At 35.7% G+C, this 24,799-nt stretch overlaps 1 protein-coding gene across 4 annotated transcripts in view; it reads right to left on the bottom strand.

Annotated features, from left to right (window-relative positions):
* Nucleotides 1-21,255: 21,255 nt before the first annotated feature.
* Nucleotides 21,256-24,799, bottom strand: part of CEP152 (centrosomal protein 152) — an 88,522-nt gene continuing 84,978 nt past the window's right edge. For all 4 annotated transcript variants that reach the window (XM_077881028.1, XM_077881026.1, XM_077881027.1 and 1 more), the window contains one exon: nt 21,256-22,587. In XM_077881028.1, coding sequence (XP_077737154.1) covers nt 21,572-22,587 — 1,016 coding nt within the window. In that variant the 3' untranslated portion in view covers nt 21,256-21,571. The remainder of the gene's footprint in view (nt 22,588-24,799) is intronic.

Genomic DNA, 24,799 nt, shown 5'->3' on the forward strand with positions numbered 1-24,799 from the left:
CCTTTAAAATGAATTAAAATTCTGTACACCAAAAGTATAAAACAGAAAGTTTCAAAGTAGAAGGATGACAGGGCAGCCCTGGTGGTGCAGCAGTTTAGTGCCGCCTGCAGGCTGGGGTGTGATCCTGGAGACCTGGGATCGGTCCCGGGTCCGGCTCCCTGCATGGGGCCTGCTTCTCCCTCTGCCTGTGTCTCTGCCTCTCTCTCTCTCGCTCTGTATCTCTCATGAATAAATAAAAAATAAAATCTTTAAAAAAAAAAAAAAACAAAGTAGAAGGATGACAGAGATATACCAGGAGAATACAAATGAAAAAATCTGGAATAGCTATATTAATTTTAAATGGAAGGGGAAAATACTACTAAATGTAATAAAGGCTACTAGGTAGTTTTTTTTTTTTAAGTTTTAATAAACCAGGAAGGAATAAGAATTCTAAATGTACATGAACATAATTTCAAATTTATAAAGAAAAATCGAAAAATTGAAATGGTTACAAGGAGAAATTGATGAATTCACTGTTTTAGTGAGAGATTTCACATATTTATTAAATGGACAGATTGAGTGAACAAGAAATGGTAAGAACATAGAAAATTTAAACACATGCACATTTGTCAAGCTTAATCAAATGATCACACATGGAATGTGGACCTCTAGAATGGATAATATATATATTTTTTAAATACACAAAGAACACCTGACAAAAATTGGGAAAACTGAGTGTAAACTATTCTGATAGAAAAAAGAGAAAGAGAGAGAGATCATTAACACCTTTTCTTGGGCTCTAATCCTTGCCCTAAATACTAACTAGTAGCCATTCTAAATACGAATGAAACTCCTTCAGAGAATCTCAGAATTGAGGGACTTTGAAGTCATTTACTCCAACTGTACGCCTAATATAAAAGTTTCCATAACATCCCCTAAAACCTTAAGCTACCTTCTCCTTAAACTTCTTCCATGATGGGGAACTGTGGTGGTCCCTGAGAAGCCCTATCATGTCCAGCCCCACTCAGTCTTTCACCAACTTGCATGCCTGCAAGGGAGTCATTCTTTCACAGAAGCAATTCAACTGTACCTCTAACTAGTTCCTATCTTACAGTCTGTGTCACAGGATGGGTCTGGTGATGATGTAAAAAATTCTATGTAGAACCCAGATATTAGATCCAGAAGACAGGGCTTACTAAAAGCAATTGTATCACCATGCAAGGCAATTATGTGGAGTTTCAGTATAATGTAATTAGACTTTGTAAGCCCCACTTAGAGCTTCTTGCAACCTTGAAGTATTCCAGCTTGGACTAGTGGAATATCTATATCTAGATATTGATATCTATATCTATATCAATATCTATATATAGATATATCTCCCATTAAGAGTTTTAAAAAGTTATATAGAAAAACACATAAAATGAAAAACAGCACAATTCTGCCCCCATCTTTTCCTATTCCCAATTCCTACCCTCCAGGGATAGCAACTTTCAATTACTTAAGCTATAGTTTGCCAGTATTTACCTCCAAATTTCTAAACAATGTGTTCAAAGTAATTTTTCTTAATTTTTAAAATTTTATATTTCATCTATTTATTTCCAACTCTAATAGAAACTACAAACTTAGCTCCTATACAACCTATCTGACCGTACATTTATATACTTTTCTAGTCTGATAATCTCAATGTAGCTTTTTATTCTTCTTTGCTTACATCAGTTTAAAGTGTTTACATTATTAGAATTAAATAAATATTATTTAGGGATGAATATATAGTATACAATGATAACATTACTTTTCACATGCAAGTTTTTGTCTTCTGTAGAGGAAATACTGCCTTTTAAAAGATGTTCTCAATTTTTTTTTTATATACCTCTTACTGCTTCATCCACAGTTCAACAAAACTAAAAATATTATCTCAAGTTCAAACTCATCGGGTATTCTACAAGTTTAATTTTTCTTGAAGAACTACCTCTTGTGGGTATTTCCATCCTTTCCCATTATTTTACATTAGCTGCACTTAGGGCTTGCTGTACACTGGGACTTCCCTTCATAATCACTCTGGGAATTTCCTTCCTTCTCTATAGTATTGCATTGCATACTCATTCTCTGGGTCCTGTGTCTTCTACTTTCTTCATTTCCACCTTGTTTGGGTGAAGTACATCCCGTAATAGTTTTCTTTAAAAAAAAAAAAAAAGTAAAGTTTAAAAGACATTGCATTATTCACATTGACAGGCTGAGTATTGAAGTATGAATTAGAAATATTTTTTCATCAGATTTTAAAAGTACCGTTTCACTGTCTTCTAATTTTATTCATTGCAACTGAGAGGTCTGATGTCCTTCTGGTTATATTATTCTTTTTTTAATTTTTATTTATTTATGATAGTCACACAGAGAGAGAAAGAGAGAGAGAGAGAGAGAGAGGCAGAGACACAGGCAGAGGGAGAAGCAGGCTCCATGCACCGGGAGCCCGACATGGGATTCGATCCCGGGTTTCCAGGATCGCGCCCTGGGCCAAAGGCAGGCGCCAAACCGCTGCGCCACCCAGGGATCCCTATATTATTCTTTTTGAAATATTTTATTTATTTATTCATGAGAGACACAGAGAGAGAGGCAGAGACATAGGCAGAGGGAGAAGCAGGCTCCCCAAAGGGAGTCTAATGCAGGACCTGATCCCAGGACCCCAGAATCACAATCTGAGCCAAAGGCAGACACTCAACTACTAAGCCACCCAGGTGCCCCTGTTTCTTATTCTGTGATCTCTTTTTATGTGAACATTTATTTGAAAATTCAAAAACAACATATATGTCAAATAATAGGAAAATTGTTAAATTTTTACAACTTCATAAAATTCATAAATTTAGCCATTAAAATATTTTAGAAAAACATTTAATGTTATAATAAGATCAGATATATTATATCTGATAAAAAGATATAATAAATGAATGTTTTAAAATACTGAAAGATAACTTACCAAAATGTCAAAAGTGATACTTGGTATATGATGAAATGTTGGGAGTTTCCTTTTTTAGTAATTTCTTGTTCTGGATTGAATATTTAAGCTCCCCCACCCCCAAATTCATATGTTCAATTTTCAACTTCCAGTGTGATGGTATTTGGAGTTGGGGTCTTTGGGAGGTAATCAGGTTTAGATGAGATCATGAGGCTAGGGTTCTCATAATGGGATTAATATCCTTGTAACAAGAAAGACTAAAATTTATTCTCTCCACATCATGAGAGAACACAGGGAAGGGCAGCTGTCTGTAAACCAGGAGCCAAACCTTCCAGAACTAGTCTTGGATTTCCCAGTCTCTAGAACTGTGAGAAATAAATGTCTATTGTTTAAGCCCTTCAGTCTATGGTATTTTGTTATAGCAACCCAAGCTGCCTTGGGTTCTGTCATGTATATTTCTGAAACTTGTACTTTTAGAGTTGGGTTTGCAATTTATTTAAATGTCATAAGTCCTCTTTAAACCAGTAATAAGGGATGCCTGGGTTGCTCAGCATTTGAGGGTCTGCCTTTGGCTCAGGGCATGACCCCCGGGTCCCAGGATCAAGTCCCACATTGGGCTCCCTGCGAGGAGACTGCCTCTCTCTCTCATGAATAAATAAATAATTTATTTAAAAAATTAAAAAATAAATTAAAAATAAACCAGTAATAAATATCATCATACTGAAAAAAATCAATAAAAGAACACATTGATGCAAATCTTTATAATTTTAGTTTTAATCTCATCTTTCCAACCTTTTTAGTAAATACTTTCTAATGTATTTATTAGAAGTAGAAATGTAAAAGAATTTTTCAGTGAACTATAGACCTATTAAATTATACCAATAATATTTTACTATATTTGCCTTATTGCTTATCTATCCATTCCTCTAGTCATAGATTAATCTCTCTTATTTTCTTAGGTGTTTCACAATAAATAGCAGACATGAGTACACTTTAAAAGTTTCAGCATACATATTATTAACTAGGGGTTAATATTATTTGTAGTACTTTTAAAAATATATTTTATTTATTTATTCATGAAAGACACAGAGAGAGAGAGGCAGAGACACAGGCAGAGGGAGAAGCAGGCTCCATGCAGGGAGCCCGACATGGGACTTGATCCCGGGTCTCCAGGATCACATCCTGGGCTGAAGGTGGTGCTAAACTGCTAAGCCACCCACGCTGTCCTATTTGTAGTACTTTTGAGGTAAAATTCATATACATTAAAATGTACATATCTAAAATGTACATCCATTGAATTTTGAGAAATGCGTACATCTAATCTAAATTTCCTTAGTTTTCTTTTGTCTGAAAAGGTCTTTATTTTGCTTTCATATCTTGAAGAATATTTTTGTTGACATAGAATTTGAGGCTCACAGGTTATGCTTTTTTTCCTTGCAAGTTCTTTAAAGATGTCAGTTGTCTTGTCATTGTTTCTGAGACTACAGTGCTGATCAAATCATTGTTCCCCTATATGGAATGTATTGTTTTTTTCTGGCTGCTTTCAGGATATTGTCTTTATACTTAGTTTTCAGCAGTTTCAATGTTCTCTGACTTAGGATTTCTAGAGCTTTTCTAAACTGTAAATTTATAATTTATATCAATTGGCATTATTTTGGCCATTATTTAAAAAAATATTTGTGTCCCATTTGCATCTTCCTCTCTCTTCTGGGCTTCCAATAATAAATGTGTTAAACCTTTTGATTTCGTACCACAAATCCCTGAAATTTTATTAAGTGCTCTTGCTCACTGTACTTCAGATTAGTTAATTCCGTTGATTTATCCTCAAGTTGAGTAGTTCTTTCTTCTCTTATCTCCTGCTGTTAAGCCCACCAGGTAAATTGTATATTTAAGGTACTTTAATTTTCAGTTCAGTAATTTGATTATTTTCATGATTTATTTGCTTCCTGAAATTTCCTATCTTTTCATTCATTGCAAGCCTATTTTCTTTTATGTCATTGTGCATAATAGCTGCTTGAAAATTTTTGTGCAATTCCAACAGCTAGATCATATTGAGTTTTATCTTTATTATCATTTTTCTCCAGAATAGATCATAAATTTTTGTTTCTATTATGTTGAGTAATTTTGGATTGTATTCTGGTTGTGACCATTAACTGGTAAGGCTGTATTCTATTACATTCTTCTGAAGACTATTACATTTTGGTTTAGCAGGTAACTTATTAAATTTAAACTGTAGTCTCTTGGGCATTAACCCAAATCTCAATTCAGTTATTTTGTCCTTAATTAAGTTAAGGACAAAATAGAATTTGACCCACATAATACAGAGTTTAGGAATCAGCAAGGATTTTAACAGAATTTTAACAGCATTTTTGGTTCCCTTCTCTGTTTTTCTCATTGCCAGGATTTTCCTCTCATTTTCCAATGGCTTTGGTTGCCTTAAACCCTGTTCTGATTCTTCAGACCAGAAATATTGTTTTTTTGTAGACATTTTTCTTGCTGCATATAGCCAAACATGGTCTCCCTTGAAGCTAAAAGCTATATTAAAGGAAAAAAAAAGAAAAAACAAAACTCACACTTTCCCATTTTCTCCTTCCAAATGCCAACTTCTCTCCATAATCTGTTTAATTTTATTCAGCTTTCACTGCCTCCAGGTAGTTGTTTTTTGTTTTATTTTGCCGAGAGTTTATAGTAGTTATCTGTGGGAGGATCAGTCTGGTAAGTGCTTAATCAGACACTCTTGAAATGAACAACCATTGTAGGAAATTATTTCTTTTTAATACTTTCCTATATTGTCTATATTGAATAAGAGTTACTTTAATAAGAAGAAAAAGTTCTTTTTTATTATTATATTAGCATAGTATCAAGAATTAAAACTTTGCATACAAAATATGTGACTAAATTTATATGGAGAATAAAGGGAAGTAGAATTGCTTTGGAGAATGATAGTGAACATTTTAGGAGAGTGAAGCAGAACTGAAAATTACACAGCAAGAATTCAGACTTAAAACAGTAAAGTCTCTAAGCCAAAGGACACCTCTGAGCAGTTACTGCATCCATGAGCAGCACCAAGAGGAAGCCAAACCAGAGCTTATCTGTTTTTAATTTTCAACAGTAGGTATCCTTCTTAACATTTCATCTTCCTTTCCCTGTGCAAGTCCCTCCCCTCCCAGAGTATCCATAGTCAATAATACGCTTACTGAATTTGATTTCCAATTTCCTCTAAGGCATGTCTTTCCTCATTTGATGACCGTTGGAGTGGACAGATCTAGGCTTTCTACTTCCATGAGAACCACAGGTTTATATATTTTAAAATTGCCATTAGTGATACAATGACCTATTAGAAACCAACTGTGTGATCTTGGATGAGTCATTTCCCCTTCCTAGATCTTAGTTTCTTCACCTGCAAAATAAGGAAACTGACAAAACTTTACTTTTTTTAATCTTTGATATTCTACACAACTGCACAGAAATTCTATGGAACATGAATGTATCTTAAATATATTTTTAAATTCTTCTTTCCTTTAAAACCTGCTATCCTATATCATACTTGGGGTATCATGTGCTATAAAAAAAAATCCACTAGAGGGGAGTAAAACATTAGATGAGAGTTTACAACTCAACTTGGGTAACCTGCATAAATTATATTTGCAACTGTTGCCTAAGAACTATTGTTTCCAATCAATCACACTTAATTGCTTTAAATTACAAAGATGTGAGGGAATCACCATTTCCATGTGGAAATCTTCTGCCCAGTGGAATAAAGCCCACCCCTGGGGCTAAGGAGTCTTTGTACTCTTTAAGGCCACTCAGTAATGGAATAAAAGCTTGTTCCCATTCCATTTCTAGTTTTCTTTTCATTTACAACTGAGTTACAGTGACCAAAAGGATTCCCTAATCCCTGTTCTAAGAGATGCTTCATCCTGACAACTAATTCTTACTGAAAGGCCAGAACAACCCCTGTGTTCCCATCTCTTTGATAGTTCAATATTTAAAGAGACCTCAGAATCTTGCCTATGTTCCAAGTTCTTTGCACCCTGAAGGCTGAAGGAAAGATTTTGTAGGTGGGAGTACAAGATGATTAGAGACCCCTGCCCCATTGGTTTGTACTTTTACTTTGAAGAAATACAATTTTAATATAATTAGTTCATGTTCTTCTTTTTCAGAGTAGTCTTAAAAAGAGATCTGGGCCTCTGGTTCTTATTCTCAGGGAGCCAGTTTCAGGGGAAGGGAAAGATGGACAATGGCAAGAGAAAGATGGTGGTACCCTGGTGGGGCTCTATGGGAGAATCAGCTCAGGGGCCAGGTATTAGCTGCGAGTTCTTCCAGAATGAGTCTGGCCTGGCAAGAACTGGGGCATTTGACCAGCAATTGCCCACTATGTTAACTATTTGTGGTGATTTTGTAATGTTTCAATTTGTTTGGGTTAAATTGTGTTAGCCAGAATTTCCTCTCTAGAATGTTTCTGGATAAGGTGGACTATAAGACATATTTTCTTGCAAGAATTGGAAAATGAAAGAAAACAGCAGCCATTTTGTTGCATTCACATGTCTCCTTCCAGTTATTCTATCAAACACTAATCTAGGTGCTGCTAGATTTAACCTTAGTCCCTAATGAGAATATGTACACTAGAGAGATTATCCTGGGCGGGCCTAGCTTAATGACTTGGAAAGCCTTATAAGAAACAGAGGCCTTGCCTGTAGGCAATAACTTTAGCCTGTTCCCATGGGGTTCCAGCCCCATTGGTGTGCTTCCCTTCTTGACTGCCTATTTTAGACTTTGGACTTGCCTATCTGGCTTCCACAATTGCATAAGCAAATTCCTTGTAATAAATCTCTTAATATCTGCCTACCTACCCATGCCTCCCACTGACTCTTACTCTCTGGTTGAACCCTGACAACACTACTTCTTACAGATGAGCAGGTAGGGAAGGCTGTGGAAGGCAGTCTTGATTCCAGCCCCGGGGCTATTTCCTCCACACATCACCAGTTCAGTGCCATCCTCTCCAGACTCAGCCTGCTATGACCCTTACTATTCTTCTCATGACCCTCAATACCACAGGTAGCTCCTCCATTCCAACTGAAGAAGGAAGAACCCAAAGATAAGGAAGGGCAGTAGTCAGGGAATCCAGAAAGGGTAGAAAGGATGGAGGTGGAAAGAGTGGATGAAAAGAACTGAGAGTGATTTGCAGAAGAAGGAAGGGGAAGAAGAGGGGTGGATAGGCAGGATAGATGGACTGGGAAGATGGCACAGAGGGTCTGGGAAGATCTGGAGGAAGGGAGAGTCAGACAGTAAGGAAGAGGAGGTAGCAGGGGACACTTGCATTTAGCTAATCTTTGTCAGGTTGCCTCCATCTTCATCTTAGGGTAAGGAAGGTTGTCCCCACTAAAAGGTCACCTCACACTTCAGTTATAAATCATCTGTGAAAGACCACCCCATACTTCTACTGACCATGTTTTATCCAGTTTTTTTTAATCCAGTTTTCACTATTTTTGACTTTTAAAAAAATGCCAATTTATTTTTCATACACTTGATTGAAATTTTTTTATGTAAAAGTAAGGCACAGAACAATTGGCAAAATATGCCACCACTTATGTAAGATAAGGGCTAGCTATATACTTCTATACCTATATGCACAGATTTAGAGTAACAGTTTTGCTTCAAAGTGAAAGAACTAAGATCTGGGGATCAGTGCTGGGAAGGAGGGTTTTCACAATACATCTTATTTAACTTACTATTTGCTACATTAACAATTTAAAAACAATATGAACTAATTTTCATCATAGAAATGGATCATTCTATCTGTGACACCTGTGGTGTGTCTTCAGATATAAGTAAAATGCACTGCTATCCTTATCTCTTTCCTAACCCTCTCCAAAGCTTAACCTATTAACAGGGATGTGATACTCTCCATGGAGGTATTCTCACTTATGATTCTATCCCTCCTCAGTGAACACAATTTGTGCCAGTTAATTTAATAGGTTGCAGTGATTACGCTTACCATTGGCACAACCATCTGTCCCTATGTGCCTTATGGGAAAGGAGAAACTCCAATAACATATAAAGCCAAGTTTTCTGGACAAACTTAAGTGAGCACTCCAGAACTAAGGGAGTGGATTTTTATACCCATTTAAATGGAAAGCAGGCATCTCTGTTTAACAGGATGTGCATCTTAAGAAAACAAGGCTGCACCCACTGCAGAGGAGTCAGTATAGAGATATATTGTTGGAGGGGCTCTCTGGTTTTCTCCAATAGAAATTCACATTATAGGTTTGGAGCTTCAACAATTATCCATGGTTTCTAAGCAAAGGGGAATGAGAGTACATCAAATTATTTTGCATTTTAAAAAAACCACAGAGAAGCTTTGTGTGATTACGAAGTAACAGATCCCAATGAGAGTGAGATTTGCCAGCTGGAACTATTGAGGAAAAGGCTCTTGGTGGTAAAACAACTACGTGTCTTGAGAAAACAACTAGTATGCATTGCAGGCTCAGTGGAATTTACTTAATAAGTTGCACATTTGTCACTGGAGGTTAGTTCTTTGGGTGCCAGGAGACATAACTTCTTCATTATATAATCAAATATTTGTCCTTGCTGGAAAATGCGCACTGAAGAACGTCAATCCCTCTGCCATTTCCAAAAGCCTTTCTCTGGCCAGCTGAGTATTCTGAATTGAGCGTCCATCACATGGAACATTTTGAAAGCTAAGTCTGGCATTGAGTTTTGGCTCCTCTGCTACCTATCTATGCATCTTTTCTGGGAGACTATGACCTGACCACTCTAGAAAGGCTGATGGGAAGGGGGAGGAGAGCAGCTGTTTGCTTGTGATCTTAGGCAGAGGTGGGAAGTCAGAGGATTCCAAATTTTTCAACTTGCAAGTTTCTATCTGGCCATAGATTTTGTCAGCTACAGCAGCAACATGTTAATTATTCTCAGGGACTTACCAACAAAATATCTTCATTTTTTGAGTTTTATTTTGTTTTTGTTTTAATCTTATGGTGTCTCATCAGGGACAGAAGCAGAAAATTATTCACCGTTAGCCCAGAAGGCTGACCTATAGCCTGTGTAGTTTCAATAAGGATCAAATAGGCACTGGCTGCTATGTTCTTAAAGGGTCTCATGACTGTCTGTATGTCTCACTAATAATTAATACCAAGCTAAATGATAAGCACCAAAGAAATCTTGGGAAAGTTTTAAGAGTAGAAATTCGAAGAAGACACTTAGGATCTAATACTGCCTGCCTGGCTTCTCCCCTTTGAACACTAAGCATATAACCACCAGCTTCATACAACAAAAGTGCAGCTCTTTCTGCCCTCGGGTCCTGTCCCCATGCTACTTAAATAAGCTTATTAAGTTTATACAATGTCTCAATAGTTTTTTTCTTGACCACTGTACTCCATGACCCCACAACACTGCCCATATCCATGTTTGGCTCTAAAATCTGTGAAGACTTCTAAGAACATCAAAACTTTTCATGTCTTCTAAGGAAGCCTCTTTGGTTAATCTTACATATTCTGATTTGAGGTATGTTCAGCATTTGTTATTCATTTTTGCTTCCAAGTGGGCAAATAGATGTAAATGATTTTATTTGCTCTAAGGAAAAGATCTTTGAAAATAAACTTCATACAAAATTTATTCAGGAGGAGGTGACCTGAAGGACATAATTTGCTTCTAATGAGCAAGACATCTCTAAAAAGTGGTTCTCACCACTGATCTAGAAGTTACACACTTATCCTTGTACATCAGTTCTATCCAGTGTAGGAGATACTTTTTAGGAAAGAATATTTTCCCAAAGCCCTCCAGCCCTTCTCTTATTTTTTTTTTTTAAGATTTTATTTATTTATTCATGAGAGAGATAGAGAGAAAGGAGCAGAGACACAGGTGGAGGGAGAAGCAGGCTCCATGCCGGGAGCCCAACATGGGACTCAATACCAGGTCTCGAGGATCACGCCTTGGGCTGAAGACGGTGCTAACAGCTGAGCCACGCGCGCTGCCCAGCAGCCCTTCCCTTATATCACATTGTCCAGAACTGAGTCATATGCCCCCCCTTAACCAATCGCGCAATAGAATTGGAGCCATGGTGCTGAACGCAGGCTAAACATGAGTTAGCTCTTGAGTTGGGACAGTCATGAGGGGAAGGAACAGATATCCTTTCCTGGCTCTACCAACAAGGAAGAAGTGGGTGATAACACTGTGTATACAGGCAACAACCACATATCCCCATTTTCCAGATGTGGAATCTAGGCTCACTGATAAGTGATGTAATAGATTCAAACCGTATTTGATTCCAAAGTCTGATCTTCAGCATTACCTCAATATTCTAAGAAAAGTATGGTTTGTACTTACTGGATTTGAGCTATGCAGCAAACCTAATCTGATTTTAAGAAGGCATTTCTTTGAGACAGTGCAACAACTCCTAACTGTTTCTAGTATGAAGGCCTCTTATCAATGATACAGTAGAATCTCCACATATTTTTGAGGAAAGAAGCAGCATCAATGCTAGAAATATATGGTTTTGGTTTATAGACAATGCATGGTAAACATCTGAGTTTATAGCTACCTTGTAGTAACCCTGTGGCCACTCTGGATACTTTATCAGATGCCTGAGAATCCTTGCATTAAGTTCCTTCTTCTCTTTCTCTTCCGTAAAATGAGGATTAAAAAAACAACTTTGGAAGGATGGGACCAAAGTATATGTATGGAGCTTAATATGATAACTGGTCCATTATAGATACCTCAAAACCATATGTGATTACTTGTGTTTACACATAGCCCAAACCTTAAGATATCTAACAGGTAAGAATTTTGAAAACTTTTAACCAATAACAACAGAAATTTGAATTCATGGGAAGATCAGAAACCATAATTATGTGAGTGCTTGAGCATCCAAGAATCAAAGTAACTGTTTAATGAACAAAAACTTGGAGACTACAGGGTAGATTGTGAAATTGCACCACATTAAAAAAAAAAAATCTCCAGAAAAACTAACTGGTAGCCAATGAAACCATTAACACCTAAAGGGCCATTGTGATAATGCATGAACTGGGTTCACCCTATGTTCTTATAAAAATGAACTGTTTCTGGGATTCATAGGGTTGGGGAAGTACAGGAAGTAGAATTGTGTCTAGTACATTATGTACACAACATGATTAATAAAATTGTGAAATCAAATTTGTGAGGAAACAAAAATCTTCCAGACAAGGACTATGCCTGAACCAAAACAAAATAATTTTAAAAACCACATTATTTGTTGATTTTATTCAATTTACTCATCAGACAACATTTTTAATACAGGATTTAATTTGATCTCAAAGTTTCCATATTATTGCTGAACTTTAAGGAAGAAGCCATTCTGTTTATATTATTTTAAAAAATAAAGTTTCTCTTTAATGACTTTACCATTTTGATTTCTAATTAATTTGCTTCCTGGTCCTTAAGGAAAAATGTTGTTATAATAATATCAGGAAGCATTAGAATGGCTTATTTACTGCTAGGAAATTTCTAAATGTCTTTTCTTTTCAGATGAACCATTACTGGTTGAATTTTAAAATTATAAAAGATGATCCTATTGTATTATACGTTTTTCGGTTGTGTTGGTAAATTCCTAGCTCCAAAATAGGCTGCCTCCACATAATGTCCTATTCTATAAATCTTCACTAAAGAGTAAGACCTGGTTTTTTCCTACATCCTACCAAGAAAGCAGGTTAAACATTTCACATGTGGGAAAGCCTGCTGAACTCATTTTCCTTCTTGGGAGCATAGGGTAGAAGTGGAAGGAGAGGGAAAAAAAAAGCACTCTCTTTAAAATAAATTCCAGCTCATCTATAGGCCAAGTCAAATAAACACGGTATAGGGATTAGGGCTGTGGACTCTCAAGTAAAAAAAAAAAAAAAAAAGTAAAAACAAAACAAAACGAAAACAAAAAACCTAGATCAAATCAGCTCCTTAGTTGTGGCAAATGGAAGATGTGAACAATCAGGCACTCTGGGTGAAAGGTATATGGCAATTCTCTGTGCTATATTTGCAACCTTTTTATAAATCTAACACTATTTTAAGTGAAGTTTATTGAAAGAAAGAAAAAAGAAAGAAAGAAAGAAAAAAAGAAAGAAAGACCGACCAACCGACCTGGATGTGACTTCTGGCTCTTCCACATGTTAGCTGTGTTAACCTTGAGCAAATTATTTAATCCCTCTAAGCCTGTTTCATTTATCCAAAAAGTGCCCCCATGGACCCTACTTCAAAAGACTACCATGAGGATTAAGTGAGCTACTGAAAAGCTTGCCACAAGGCTGAGCATGAAGTTAATGTGTGTGAAATAGGTGTTATCACTAATGTGTGCCCACCATAGGCCTGGGCATTGCGGTTTTCAATGGAAGGCAAAGTCAGTTAAAATCACCATGTCCTAGTTTCTTCCTGATTTTTCAATACTTATAGATGGGACAATCATCTTCACAATCACCCAGATTCTAAAATCACTTTTTGTGCCTCTCTTTCCCTTGATTTTATATTCAATCAAGCAGCAAGTCCTGTTAAACCTATTGCTGTACCATTCCCAATCTTGTCACCTCTTCATTCCTACCAGTTGCACCTGGGCTCTGGCCTGGATCCTGTCTAAACTATGCCAGGACATCATTCTCCTGGCTTCCCTATTTCCTCTGTTCCTCAAAGGCCTCCTACAGCAGGGTCTCACTAATCTCTCCACATCATGCTACCTAACTTCCAGTAACTCTCCATTTTCTATGAACCAAACCTCTCATTCTTTGCTTTTGCATTCAAGGCCACCCATGATACTCAATTTACCTTTCCAGCTGTATTTTCCCAGTACTCCCCTTCATTCACTCTCAGATCTAGTTTGCTTGAATCATTAACTAGTTGTGAGCCATGCCTAAATCTTAATAACAGCAGCCACTGAGGCCCAGAGATGTTAAGAAAACAATCAAAGGCCACAGAGTCAAAAGCAAAGCAGATTTTCAGTAACTGATGGCATTGTAAATTAATACTTGGGGAGTACCCAACATCTGACAACATGTAGCAATGATGGAAAAAAATTAAAAGATAAGGCATTATAAAATAAGATATGTCTGAGGACTTAAAAAGTAAGGTACTACCTGTTCTGGAACCAAAAGCAGTACAGGTGGCCAGTCAGCATATCAAGTATTTAAAGTGTCCTACCTAAAAAATAAAAATAAAATAAAAAATAAAGTGTCCTACCTAAAGGGGATAAAGGAAAAACTGACTAGTAACCCAGGTGGAGCTTCCTTACCCCAGAGTGATTGAGAACAACAATCATTGCCTGAGGCCATAGTTTATATAAAAACAATGCACCTACAGAGCCTGGAGGACACAGACAGTCTTGCAGACAGGACTTGGGCCAAGTTGCTGCTGGCTCAGTGACTAGATTTAAGATAGCCTAATGGATCAGAAACCACCTATATAAATCCTGCTCTTGAAATGGGGACATAGGGGTCCAGGCAGAGGCAACCACAAAAATCTAAACAGGATGGAAGGAGAGAATTCAGAAAGAAGAAGAAGAAAAAAAAGTCCACTTCACTATTACGCTGCAAGCTAAAATTCCATACACAGGGAAACTAATTCTATGAAAGCCAATTAAAATAGCAAACAATTAAAATAACAATTTGGATAATAACTCATTCCCAAGTGACATCAATATTACTCTCGAAGTAACTTTAAGTATTTTTAAGTCTCTAAAAATATAAATAGAATCTACTTTTTAAAAATTACCAAACAAAGCAAGCAGAAATTATACAAAGAAAATACAGGTATAAACACATCAACTAGAAGTTCTGAAAGCGAAATTTTAAAAAACTCCATAAATGGAATAAACAAAGAATTAGCAAACTGGAAGCTAGCACCAAGGAATTCCATGAAGCAGCCGGCTAAAAATATCCAAAAGAACAATTAAAGGACACAGAGGATGAGGTTATGCTTAATAAGAGTTCCTGAAGTAGAGAATATAAGAAATGATGAAGCTATATTCAATTCCTTCAAATCTTTACCCAAATATTACCAGCTATGTGATCTACCCCCACTATTCCATTTAAACTTGTGACCACCTCTCTCCTATCACTCCTTCCCCTTACTTGACCTTATTTTTCTCCATAGCACTTAACCAGCTTCTAACATACTACAAAAATTATGTTTACTGTCTCCCCTGACTAGAATGTGAGTGTTGTGATGATAGAAACTCATCACTTTTAAGTGCTTTATCCCCCTAGAACATTAAAAAGTAATTGTTACACGTCATAAATATTTAGTGAATGAAAATTAATGGCTGAGTAACTCTGGGTCATAAGTTTTCTTTCACTATGGAAGAAAAGCAGTGCGTCCTCAGAAAGTAGAGAGCAAAAATCTAAAAAAAAAAAAAAAAAAGCTATAACAGATTATTGTGATAATTAGAGCAATCTTGAATATAGACTATATATATGTTTATCAATATACTATTTTCTAAAAATGACAATTGTATTTATGTAGGAGAATGTCTTTGTTCTTAAGAGATGCATGTTGGAATATTTAAGGATGAATTGCCATGCTGTCTGCAACTAACTTTCATAGTTAAGAGAAAAAATGTATATATTACATATATGCGGGTGTGTATTTACAAATAAATATAGAGCAAATACAGGAATTTAGCAATTGGTAAATCTAAATGAAGAGTATACAGGTGTTTATTTTCTACAGATTAAGAAGTTTTTCAAGATATTTATCAAGATAAAGGAAAAATGAGTACATAAAGAAGAGTTTAGGAGAAAAAATAAGAGAACTTCTGGCAGAATAAGAAGTCTGCTATAACAGTAGGGGGAAAAAAGTCAAAACCCACCATATTTCAGGGGTCTGGAGATAAACCAAAGGGAAATAGCAACTTGAAAAGGGGAGTCTGAGGCATTCTTACCTGGGGCTATTTCCATTCTCTCCAGCTTGATGAGCAGGATGGTAGTGAAAACTAAGAGCTTCTCCCTCCAGCGTGGAAGGCAGGAAGCCCACACTCAGCAGTTTTGTTAGTCAAAATAGAAAGCTGTTAGAGGGGCAAAACAAAGTGTATAGTTTTGCTTGCCAGAGATTGTGGTCCCATTTGAGACAAGAATCCAGCGGACTAGTGAAAAAATTGGCAAGAAGACTGCAATGAGGGGTTCAGTATGCTCTCTGCACATCTGTGCCTGAGTGGCTGCATGATATAGGGAAGACTTAGAGGGCCCAAGCTCACCACATATCCCTGGGCTGACAAAGAGGATGTACACATGTGTACAAAAGATCTGGAAAGGCTCAGGGAAATAAAAGTGGAGGCAGACAAAAAATTGTCTGAACTTGGACTGCATATCTCCACACACCCAAAGGTATTATCAGCAGAGGGTGGAAGAGCTACTTATTCAAGATTTTTGAGTACTAATATTTGGATGACTATATATATATATGTAGTCATAAATAGTCATATGCATATAAAACAGCATATATGTATGTATGTATGTGTGTGTATATATATATATAGGCATCCTCTAAAAGCCAGCTTAAAAACTAAAAAAACAAACTAAAATAACTGAGCAGAGAAATCAGCAGACACACGGAAGGAGAGAGATTTTTCAGATTAAGTCCAGGCAAATTACAAAACAAACAAATTAATAACGATAATAACAAAAGCCTTGCTAAAACACTCAGGAGAAAAAAATGCCAAATTCAAAGTTGCTATAATGTTACATAATATCTCCAGTTTTCAGTAAATTTATGAAGCATATAAAGAAATAGTAAAGTGTGACCCATACTCAAGAAAAAAACTATCAAGAGAAACTATGTGCTTAGATGTTGAATTTAATAAACAAAGACTACAACTCACAGAAGAACAGATACTGCACAATAATACATATATGAGGTGTCTCAAACAGCCAAACTCCTAGAAACAGAATAGAATAGTAATTGACAAGAGGAAGAAATGGAGAGTTGCTGTGGGTATAAAATTTTACTTATGCAAGATGATTAAGTTCTAGAGATCTGCTGTACAACACTATGCCTATAGTTAACAATACTATATTGTGCAATTCAAAAACGATTAAAAGAATAGATCTCATATTAGTGTTCATAGTACAATAAAAAAGGACTATAATGCAGCCATTATAAATTTGTTTAAAAATTTAAAGGAAACAATGATTAAGAGGAAATAGGACAATGAATCAACAGGGAATCTCGAAAAACAGCAATTATTAAAAAGAATCCATTAAAATTCTAGAGTCAAAAACAGTAACTGGAAATTCCTAGACAGGCTCAATAACATAATTTAGATGGTGTTAGAATCAGCAAACTTGTAGATGAATAAAAAATGATCCAATTAAAACATAAGATAATAAAGATTAAAGAAATATGTACAGAACCTTAAAACCTATGGCACAGCAGCAATATATCAATATACATATAAGCCCCAGAAAGGGACAGAAAAAAATAACGGAAAGAATAATGGCCAAAAAGCCTTCTAATTTGATAAAAGTATTAATCTACAAATCCCTACATCTCAAGAGATCCCAAGTAGGATAAACACAAACAAATGCACACCTAGACACACTATGCTCAAACTGTTGAAAGCCAAAGAGAAAATTTTAAAAGCAGTAGGAGAAAAACAATCACAAATAGGAAAACAATACGATTAACTGCTAACTTCTTATCAAAAACAATGGTGGCCATAAGGCAGTGCAAGGACGTATTCAAAGTGTGGGGGTGGAGTGGTAGGAACCAAAAATTCTAAATCCATCAAACTCTATCCTTTAAAAATTATTAATTTGAAGTATATTCCTAAAAAAGACTGAGAGAATTTGTGGCTGGCATACTTACCTTATGTGGAATGATAAAAAAAAAAAAAAAAACATAAAAATTAAAAAAAATTAAGAAGTCCTTTAGATGAAAGGAAATGAAAATAGACTCAGTAACATGAGTCCAGGGGGAAATACGAGAAGCAGAAGCAATAATAAACATTTTTAAATGTATACACGTTCCCTTATACATATCCTCTTTTCTTAAATTCTTTAGGAGACATTGTATAAAACAGTAATTATAACAGTATTGTGTGTAGTGTGTGTGTGTATATATATACATAATAAAACATACATGTAATATAAATGACAATAGCACAAAGGAAGGGGAAGGAAATAAAGCTATGCTGGAACAAAGTTGCTACACTATACCAGAAGTTAGTTATTATTAATCTGAAGTAGTCTGCAATAAGTTAAGATGCCTAATGTAATACCTAGAGCCACTCAGAAAATGACTTAAAAATAGTAAAAACTTAAAATAAAAATGGTACCCTAATAAACATGTTTAAAACACAAAAAGGGTAAAGGAATAACCCAATAATAAAAAGACATAAGATATAGAGAAAGCAAAAAGCAAAATGGCAGATGTAAATCCAACCATAATTTTATTAAATTTTATGGACCAAAAACTCCAATCCAAGAGCAAAGCTGTGCTGTATGTGTGTGAGCAAAGCTGTGGGAAAATAAACAAAGAAAACAAAAACCAAGACCCAACAATGTGACGACTGCCAGAAACCCACTTCAAATTAAAAGACACAGGTAAGTTAAAAGAACAGAAAAATATATGCCACATAAAGTTATAATAAGAGTGTTGAAATGGCTGTATTAATAAAGGACAAACTGGACTTTAAGAAATATCACTTGAAACACAGTGAGACATTTTATAATAATAAAAAGGTCAATACATCAGAAAGACATAACAAATATAAAGGTATGTATGCCTAAAAACAGAGTCCCAAAATACATGAAGTAAAAACTGACAGAATTGAAAGGAAAAATAGACAATTTAACAATTATGGTTGAAAGTGACAATGTTCTACTCTTAATAACAGAACAGACCAAAAAAGTCAGCAAGACTATAGCAGACTTGAGTAACACTGTCACCAAACTGACCTGACATTTTCTAACTCTCCATCAAATAAGAGAAGAATATGCATTCTTGTCAGATGCATGTGAAACATTCTCCAGCATAGACCATATGCAAGACCATAAAACAAGTCTCAAGAAATTTGAAAGGGTTCAAATCATTCAAATTATATTCTCCGACAAATAAAAACAAAGAAATTCAGAAAATATCCAATACTTGGGAGGATGAAGTGACATATTCCTAAATAACCCATGGTTATAACCAAAAGAAATCCTAAGAGAAATTATGCAATATTTTAATTAAATGAAAATAAAAATACAACATATAAAAATTTATGAGGTATAACTTATTCAGCGCTAAGAGGAAAATTCGGAAGTTTAAATATCTATACTAGAAAAGAAAGGTTTCATATCAATAATCGAAGCTTCTACTTTAAGAATAGACAAAGAAGAGCAAATTAAATCTAAAGCAAGCAGAAGGAAAGAAACAATGAAATAGGAAACAAAAACAAAAAAGAAAATCAAAGAAATCGAAGTTCTTTACAAAAAATAATCAACAAAACCGGCAAAACTTCGATTAGGCTAAGAAAAAACAAGAGCTGACACAGAATACCAAAATCAGAGATGAAATAAGGGACATAAATAACCACCCAAATTAAAAGGGCGATAAAAGAACTAATCTTAAACAAATACTTTCAGAAAATAGAAGCAAGGGAACTGTCCAACTCATTGAGACCAGTATCCCTTGTGAGCATTCACATGCAAATCCTCAACATGCTAGCAAGTAAAACCCAGCAACATATAAAAAAAGATAAGCACAATGATGAAGTTGGATTTATGTGACCATGACATCTATGAGGCTCCAACTTCCTTTCTGTTCTGACATCACCCTTCAAACTGATGTAAATTGCTGGTAGTTTGTGCAATCTCTTAATTTATACATGAATCAATATAAACCTTCCTTGGTGGTTGTTGTGTAGAGTGTACAAAATAAAGTAACTTAATCTTACTGAAATTATGGACATTAAAAAATATTGAGGATACCATAAAAGCAGCAGAGACCAAGAAGATTTCCAACTTCAACCTTGATGTTGAGGGTTGAGATACCTATACCTAACAAAGATTTAAAACAAAGATGAAAAAGAAGGTAAGCAATGAGCTAGATTTTCAGTTCAGTTATAACCGGAGTTTAAATCAATCAATCACCAACCAGATCCATGAGAAACATGGATGGTTTAGGGGTTTGCCTAGAATGAGAAATGATACCCTAACTGTTGGAAAAGGAGCATTGTGTCTCCAGGAATACAAGAAGGACTTATATTCCTGCTCATTTCAACCCAAATTCTGAAATCCAGGTCTAAATTTTAAGATTATCTATATCAGGTCACCAATTTCCAACTTCTCAAAGGTTCACTTCTAGGTTCTTGCTTTTAGAGATGGTTATCAGCAGGATGATGATGCACCTTGCCAACCATCCAACCACAACCCAACTTAGCCTGGTAAAAAATACACCCAATCAATCCATAAATACAGTCCATAACACAATTGAGGGTAAGGGATATGAAGGAAAGCTATAATAAACGTTTTAAAAGCATTTGCACTCACCAAAAACTTTCATATCCATGTCTAGGAAGCTGAAAAAAAATTCATCTAGAAACAATATTTAGGTGGACATTCATTTCTGCACGGTTTAGAATTATAAGCTTCTCCCCAAAGCATTAGTAAGTTAGCCAGTTTGGCACTATGAATGAACATAAAAATCTAATAGTTTAAAATTTTTGCTATATGATGTTTTATTATTTCAATTTTTTAAAAAGATTTTATTTATTTATTTGATAGAGAGCACACAAGCAGGGGGAGCTGCAGGGAGAGGGAGAGGGAGAGACAGAGGGAGAGGGAGAAGGAAAAGCAGGTCCTCTTCTGATAAGCAGAGAGCCTGATGCAGGGCTCAATACCAGGACCCTATGATAGCGACCCAAGCTGAAGGCAGACACTTAACTAACTGAGCCACCTAGACACCCCTATTATTTCAATTTTTAAAAAGTAGTATTTCAGATTAAAAAAAAGACTCTGTAAAACCACAAAAGACAAAGTCTCTGGCTATCACGTGAGATTTGAAATAATGCAAATGTCAATTTTAAAAATTCAGATTAATATTTTAAATAATGAAACCAGGACACAACTATGAATTTTGTGGCAATCCTTGCAATACTTCTTTTCCGCTGATTGAGAGCAAGGATCCAAAGTCTGAGTAGATATTTCCTGGAAAAGTACGTCAAGTAAATCTACAACCTCAAAACATGACTAATTTCAAATATTGAATTTGGCTGATCATAAATACAAATCATCAAGATTTATATTTTATTCTGGATGAATTTCAAACATATCAATATAACATTTCTATATTATGAATTACAAAAGAATTCATAACTATTCAATAGACCATATGCAAGTTTATTTAAATAATTTAACATTGCACAGAAAGCTAATTTAGAAGTATAAAAATAGATGGTTTAGCAACCAGATATAAAGCACCACACAGAAGCAGATTACATATACACCATCAGGCCTTTGGAAGATTAAGGCAACATTAATATCTCATATAATTTTATGAGAACACTTTACTCATATGATAGATGTTATTAAGCATCTCAAAATAGACAGAGCCCACCATTTTTTCAGTATGAAGTCTTCCCTTCCAGTTTTCTTGTCAATATATTAATGATTCTTCTTAAATACTGTACAACAATTAGTCTAGATTGACAAATGGGCTATCAAAGCCACTGTCTTGTTGGCTAGATAGAGGAGCAATTAATTTTCTCGAAGGCTGCTGACATACAGATGATGGTACTGCACTGCTCAGTTTTTTGAAATCTGACTTTAATTTATCAGCCTTATGGTGATGTAGGTGTCTAAGAGTCACACTGATCTCTGGCTGGGAACAAAGGGTTTCTTCTGACAGGTCTGAAGTGTGACCACTCTGACATTTCATTGGTTGACAAATCACATTATTTTTCTCTGTATCTGAAAGACAACTGGCTGCAGAAAACTGTTTGAAATTAACAGCTTCAGCAGGTATATCCAGAGTTTCTTGTGGTCTACCGTGTAAGAATGACACTTCGTGACTGTTGCAAGGTAAAGTGGCACTGCTGGAATGCCAGCCTATGGAGTCATCAAGGTCCCCTCCATCCTTTACTGGAGTTTCCCGAACACTCAAACTTTGACTTTTCTCAGATGCAGCATTTTCACTTTCCATTAGTGGATTACACTTATATACTTTTAAACCAAGTCTTTCATTAGGACCTTGAAAGGTTGTATGTGTGGATCCAGATTCAGAAAGATTAGGGGTATATCTAGGGGAGGGTTTATTTCCAAAGGATCCAAGAAAGGAGTATCCAGTTGAATGCTGAAGTGATTCAGAGCCAGTATCACGGAGGTCTTTCTCCTTGTGCAAAACAAAGCCTTTTTCACCTTCACAAGGAACAAACTCAGGAGAAAAATTTTTTGGCAACATGTCTGGCTGTCTGTAATTGTTATCTCCAAACTGGAAGTCTGAGTGTGACCCTTTGGAACCCATGTGCTTTATGTACCCATGCTCTGTGTCCTCTAACCGTCTTCGTAAGTTACAAGCAGCCCTTCTCTTCGGAACTTGGTCACACATACTTCTAGGAACAGTTTGTATACTGTTTGATTTGCTTTCTGTATGACGTGGTGTATTCTGATTCACATCATTTCTTTTTGATTTTTCAACTCCAGTCAGCATCTCTGAAGTCACAGGTAGTACCATTATACACAAGGGAACACAAAATTAGGGGAAAACAAAATTAGGAGAAATTTAACATTGAAAGATGAGGGGAAAAAATTGTTTTTATGTATTTCCAAAGAATGCATATGTTTTAATCATTCTCAAAGAAAATACACTAATGCTGGACATTTTAAAATACGATCTTATATATTCCACTAAATAAAGTTAGGCAATTTTGTTACTGAAATCTGACATTACTGTTATGCATCTGATCTATTATTTTCTGCAACAGATATAGCATTTCAAGAGCTAACTGTAATGTTTCCAATTCTGCTCTGATGAAGAAAATTTGCTAGAAGAACCCCAACGCCCAATGCCTACATAAGCACACCTACACACACACACTCAGAGTAAAAGCTAAAATAGAGTTTCTGATTTAAGCTACGATTTAAGCTACCTGACACTAAATCTAATCAGAGGCAAAGCAGCCACACAGCAAATATCAGAGGCAGCATCTCTCTGAGTAGTGTATCTTAGACCCTGGATCATGAAAAGGGTTTGCATTTACTAGGCACATTTGCACAGCTGCCCCAAATCTTTTATACCCAAGGTTTACACCACCAATCTCAAATTTATACAAATAATCTTTGTGCTTTTTTGAAGAATGTCTACTAGTATCAGACTTGTGGATTCCTGAACAATCTCTGCTTCAAGCTTTCTAGAAGTTCAAAAGCCCCATTTCCCCACAGATACGTTCAAAATCCCCCAGTGTGACTGGAAATGTATCACATTTTTTACACATTTCCATCAGCTTTTGCTTTATATATTCTAAACCTATTTTATTATAAACAGAACCCATTTATAGGTTTTTAGGAGTCTTCTTTACCATCATCAACTTCACTTTAATCCCTTCCGATGCTAAGTATAATTTGCTTAATACTGTATTTATCTAATATCAACACTGCATTGCTTCGTATATTATTCTTAATTCCTTCATTTTGAATTTTTGATGTTCTCATAGAAATAACATGTTTGGATTTTTAAAAAATTAAAATTATGGTCTTTTAAAAAATGAGTTTAACCTATTTATGTTTAGCATGATTGCTGGTGTTTGATCCTACAATAATTTTCTATTACCCATGCTTTCTAGTTGTATTTTTCCTCTTTCATGATTCTGCTAGATTGAAAACCTCTTCTTACAAGTTTTTCGCCCTACTAGCTTGAGAGTTATATATTCTATTTCTCTACAGACTAGGCTTAAGTCTTAGTACACATACTTAAACTTGCATTTTTCTAGCAATGGCTAGAGTTATCAGTAACTGTATCTTTTCCTTGAAAAAGTAAACCTTTTAGCATATTTGTTAAATTTCCTCTACAATATGTTCTTATATCATTTTGAGAATACTATAATTTTCTAATATTCTCAGATCCTTCTGTTTGTTCTATTGTTTCCATAGGTATAAGTTCTGTTGGTTTTTTTGGCTTGTCTTACTTTGAGTTTGGTACCTTTTACCATGGTGCTGGCTTTCCACAGATACTTGGTGATTTTAGTTGAATGCTTATCTTCTAGATATTCTGAGTATAGCATTAGCTTGTTTAAAAAAGTTGAGGGCAGCCCGGGTGGCTCAGTGGTTTAGTGCCACCTTTGGCCCAGGGCATGGTCCTGGAGTCCTAGGATCGAGTCCCATGTCGGGTTCCCTGCATGCAGCCTGCTTCTCCCTCCACCTATGTCTCTGCCTCTCTCTCTCTATGTCTCTCATGAATGAATGAATGAATGAATGAATGAATGAATGAATAAATAAATGAAATCTTAAAAAAAAAGTTGAGAGTGTAGTGAAAGGAACAAGCTGAAGGGCAGAAAAACCTAATAGCTGGTACTCTGGACATGTAGGCTCTAAGTTCCTCCTTGGTGTGACCAGCAATCTAGAGCCTTTCCAAGACTCTTTGTTCCTGTTGCTCTTACTCCAACCCAGTGTTAAGGGGAAGGGAAGGGAAAGGAGAAGGAGAAGGACTTATAAAAAGGGTGACTCCACCTAGTTATTGTGCTCTAGAACACCAACTATTTATCTCACTGGTATCCCCTAGGCTTACAACTTTTCCTGCAACATCCTGCCTTCACACATGGAACAGTCTTGACTTTGCTCCTACTTTTAACTGTCATTTTCTGGCAGTTTTGAACTGAGGTTTCCATGTTTCATGTGTCTGTTGGCCACTTGTATGACTTGTTTGGAG

The sequence above is a fragment of the Canis aureus genome, chromosome 32 (assembly GCF_053574225.1).
Source record: "Canis aureus isolate CA01 chromosome 32, VMU_Caureus_v.1.0, whole genome shotgun sequence".
Classification (NCBI taxonomy): domain Eukaryota; kingdom Metazoa; phylum Chordata; class Mammalia; order Carnivora; family Canidae; genus Canis; species Canis aureus.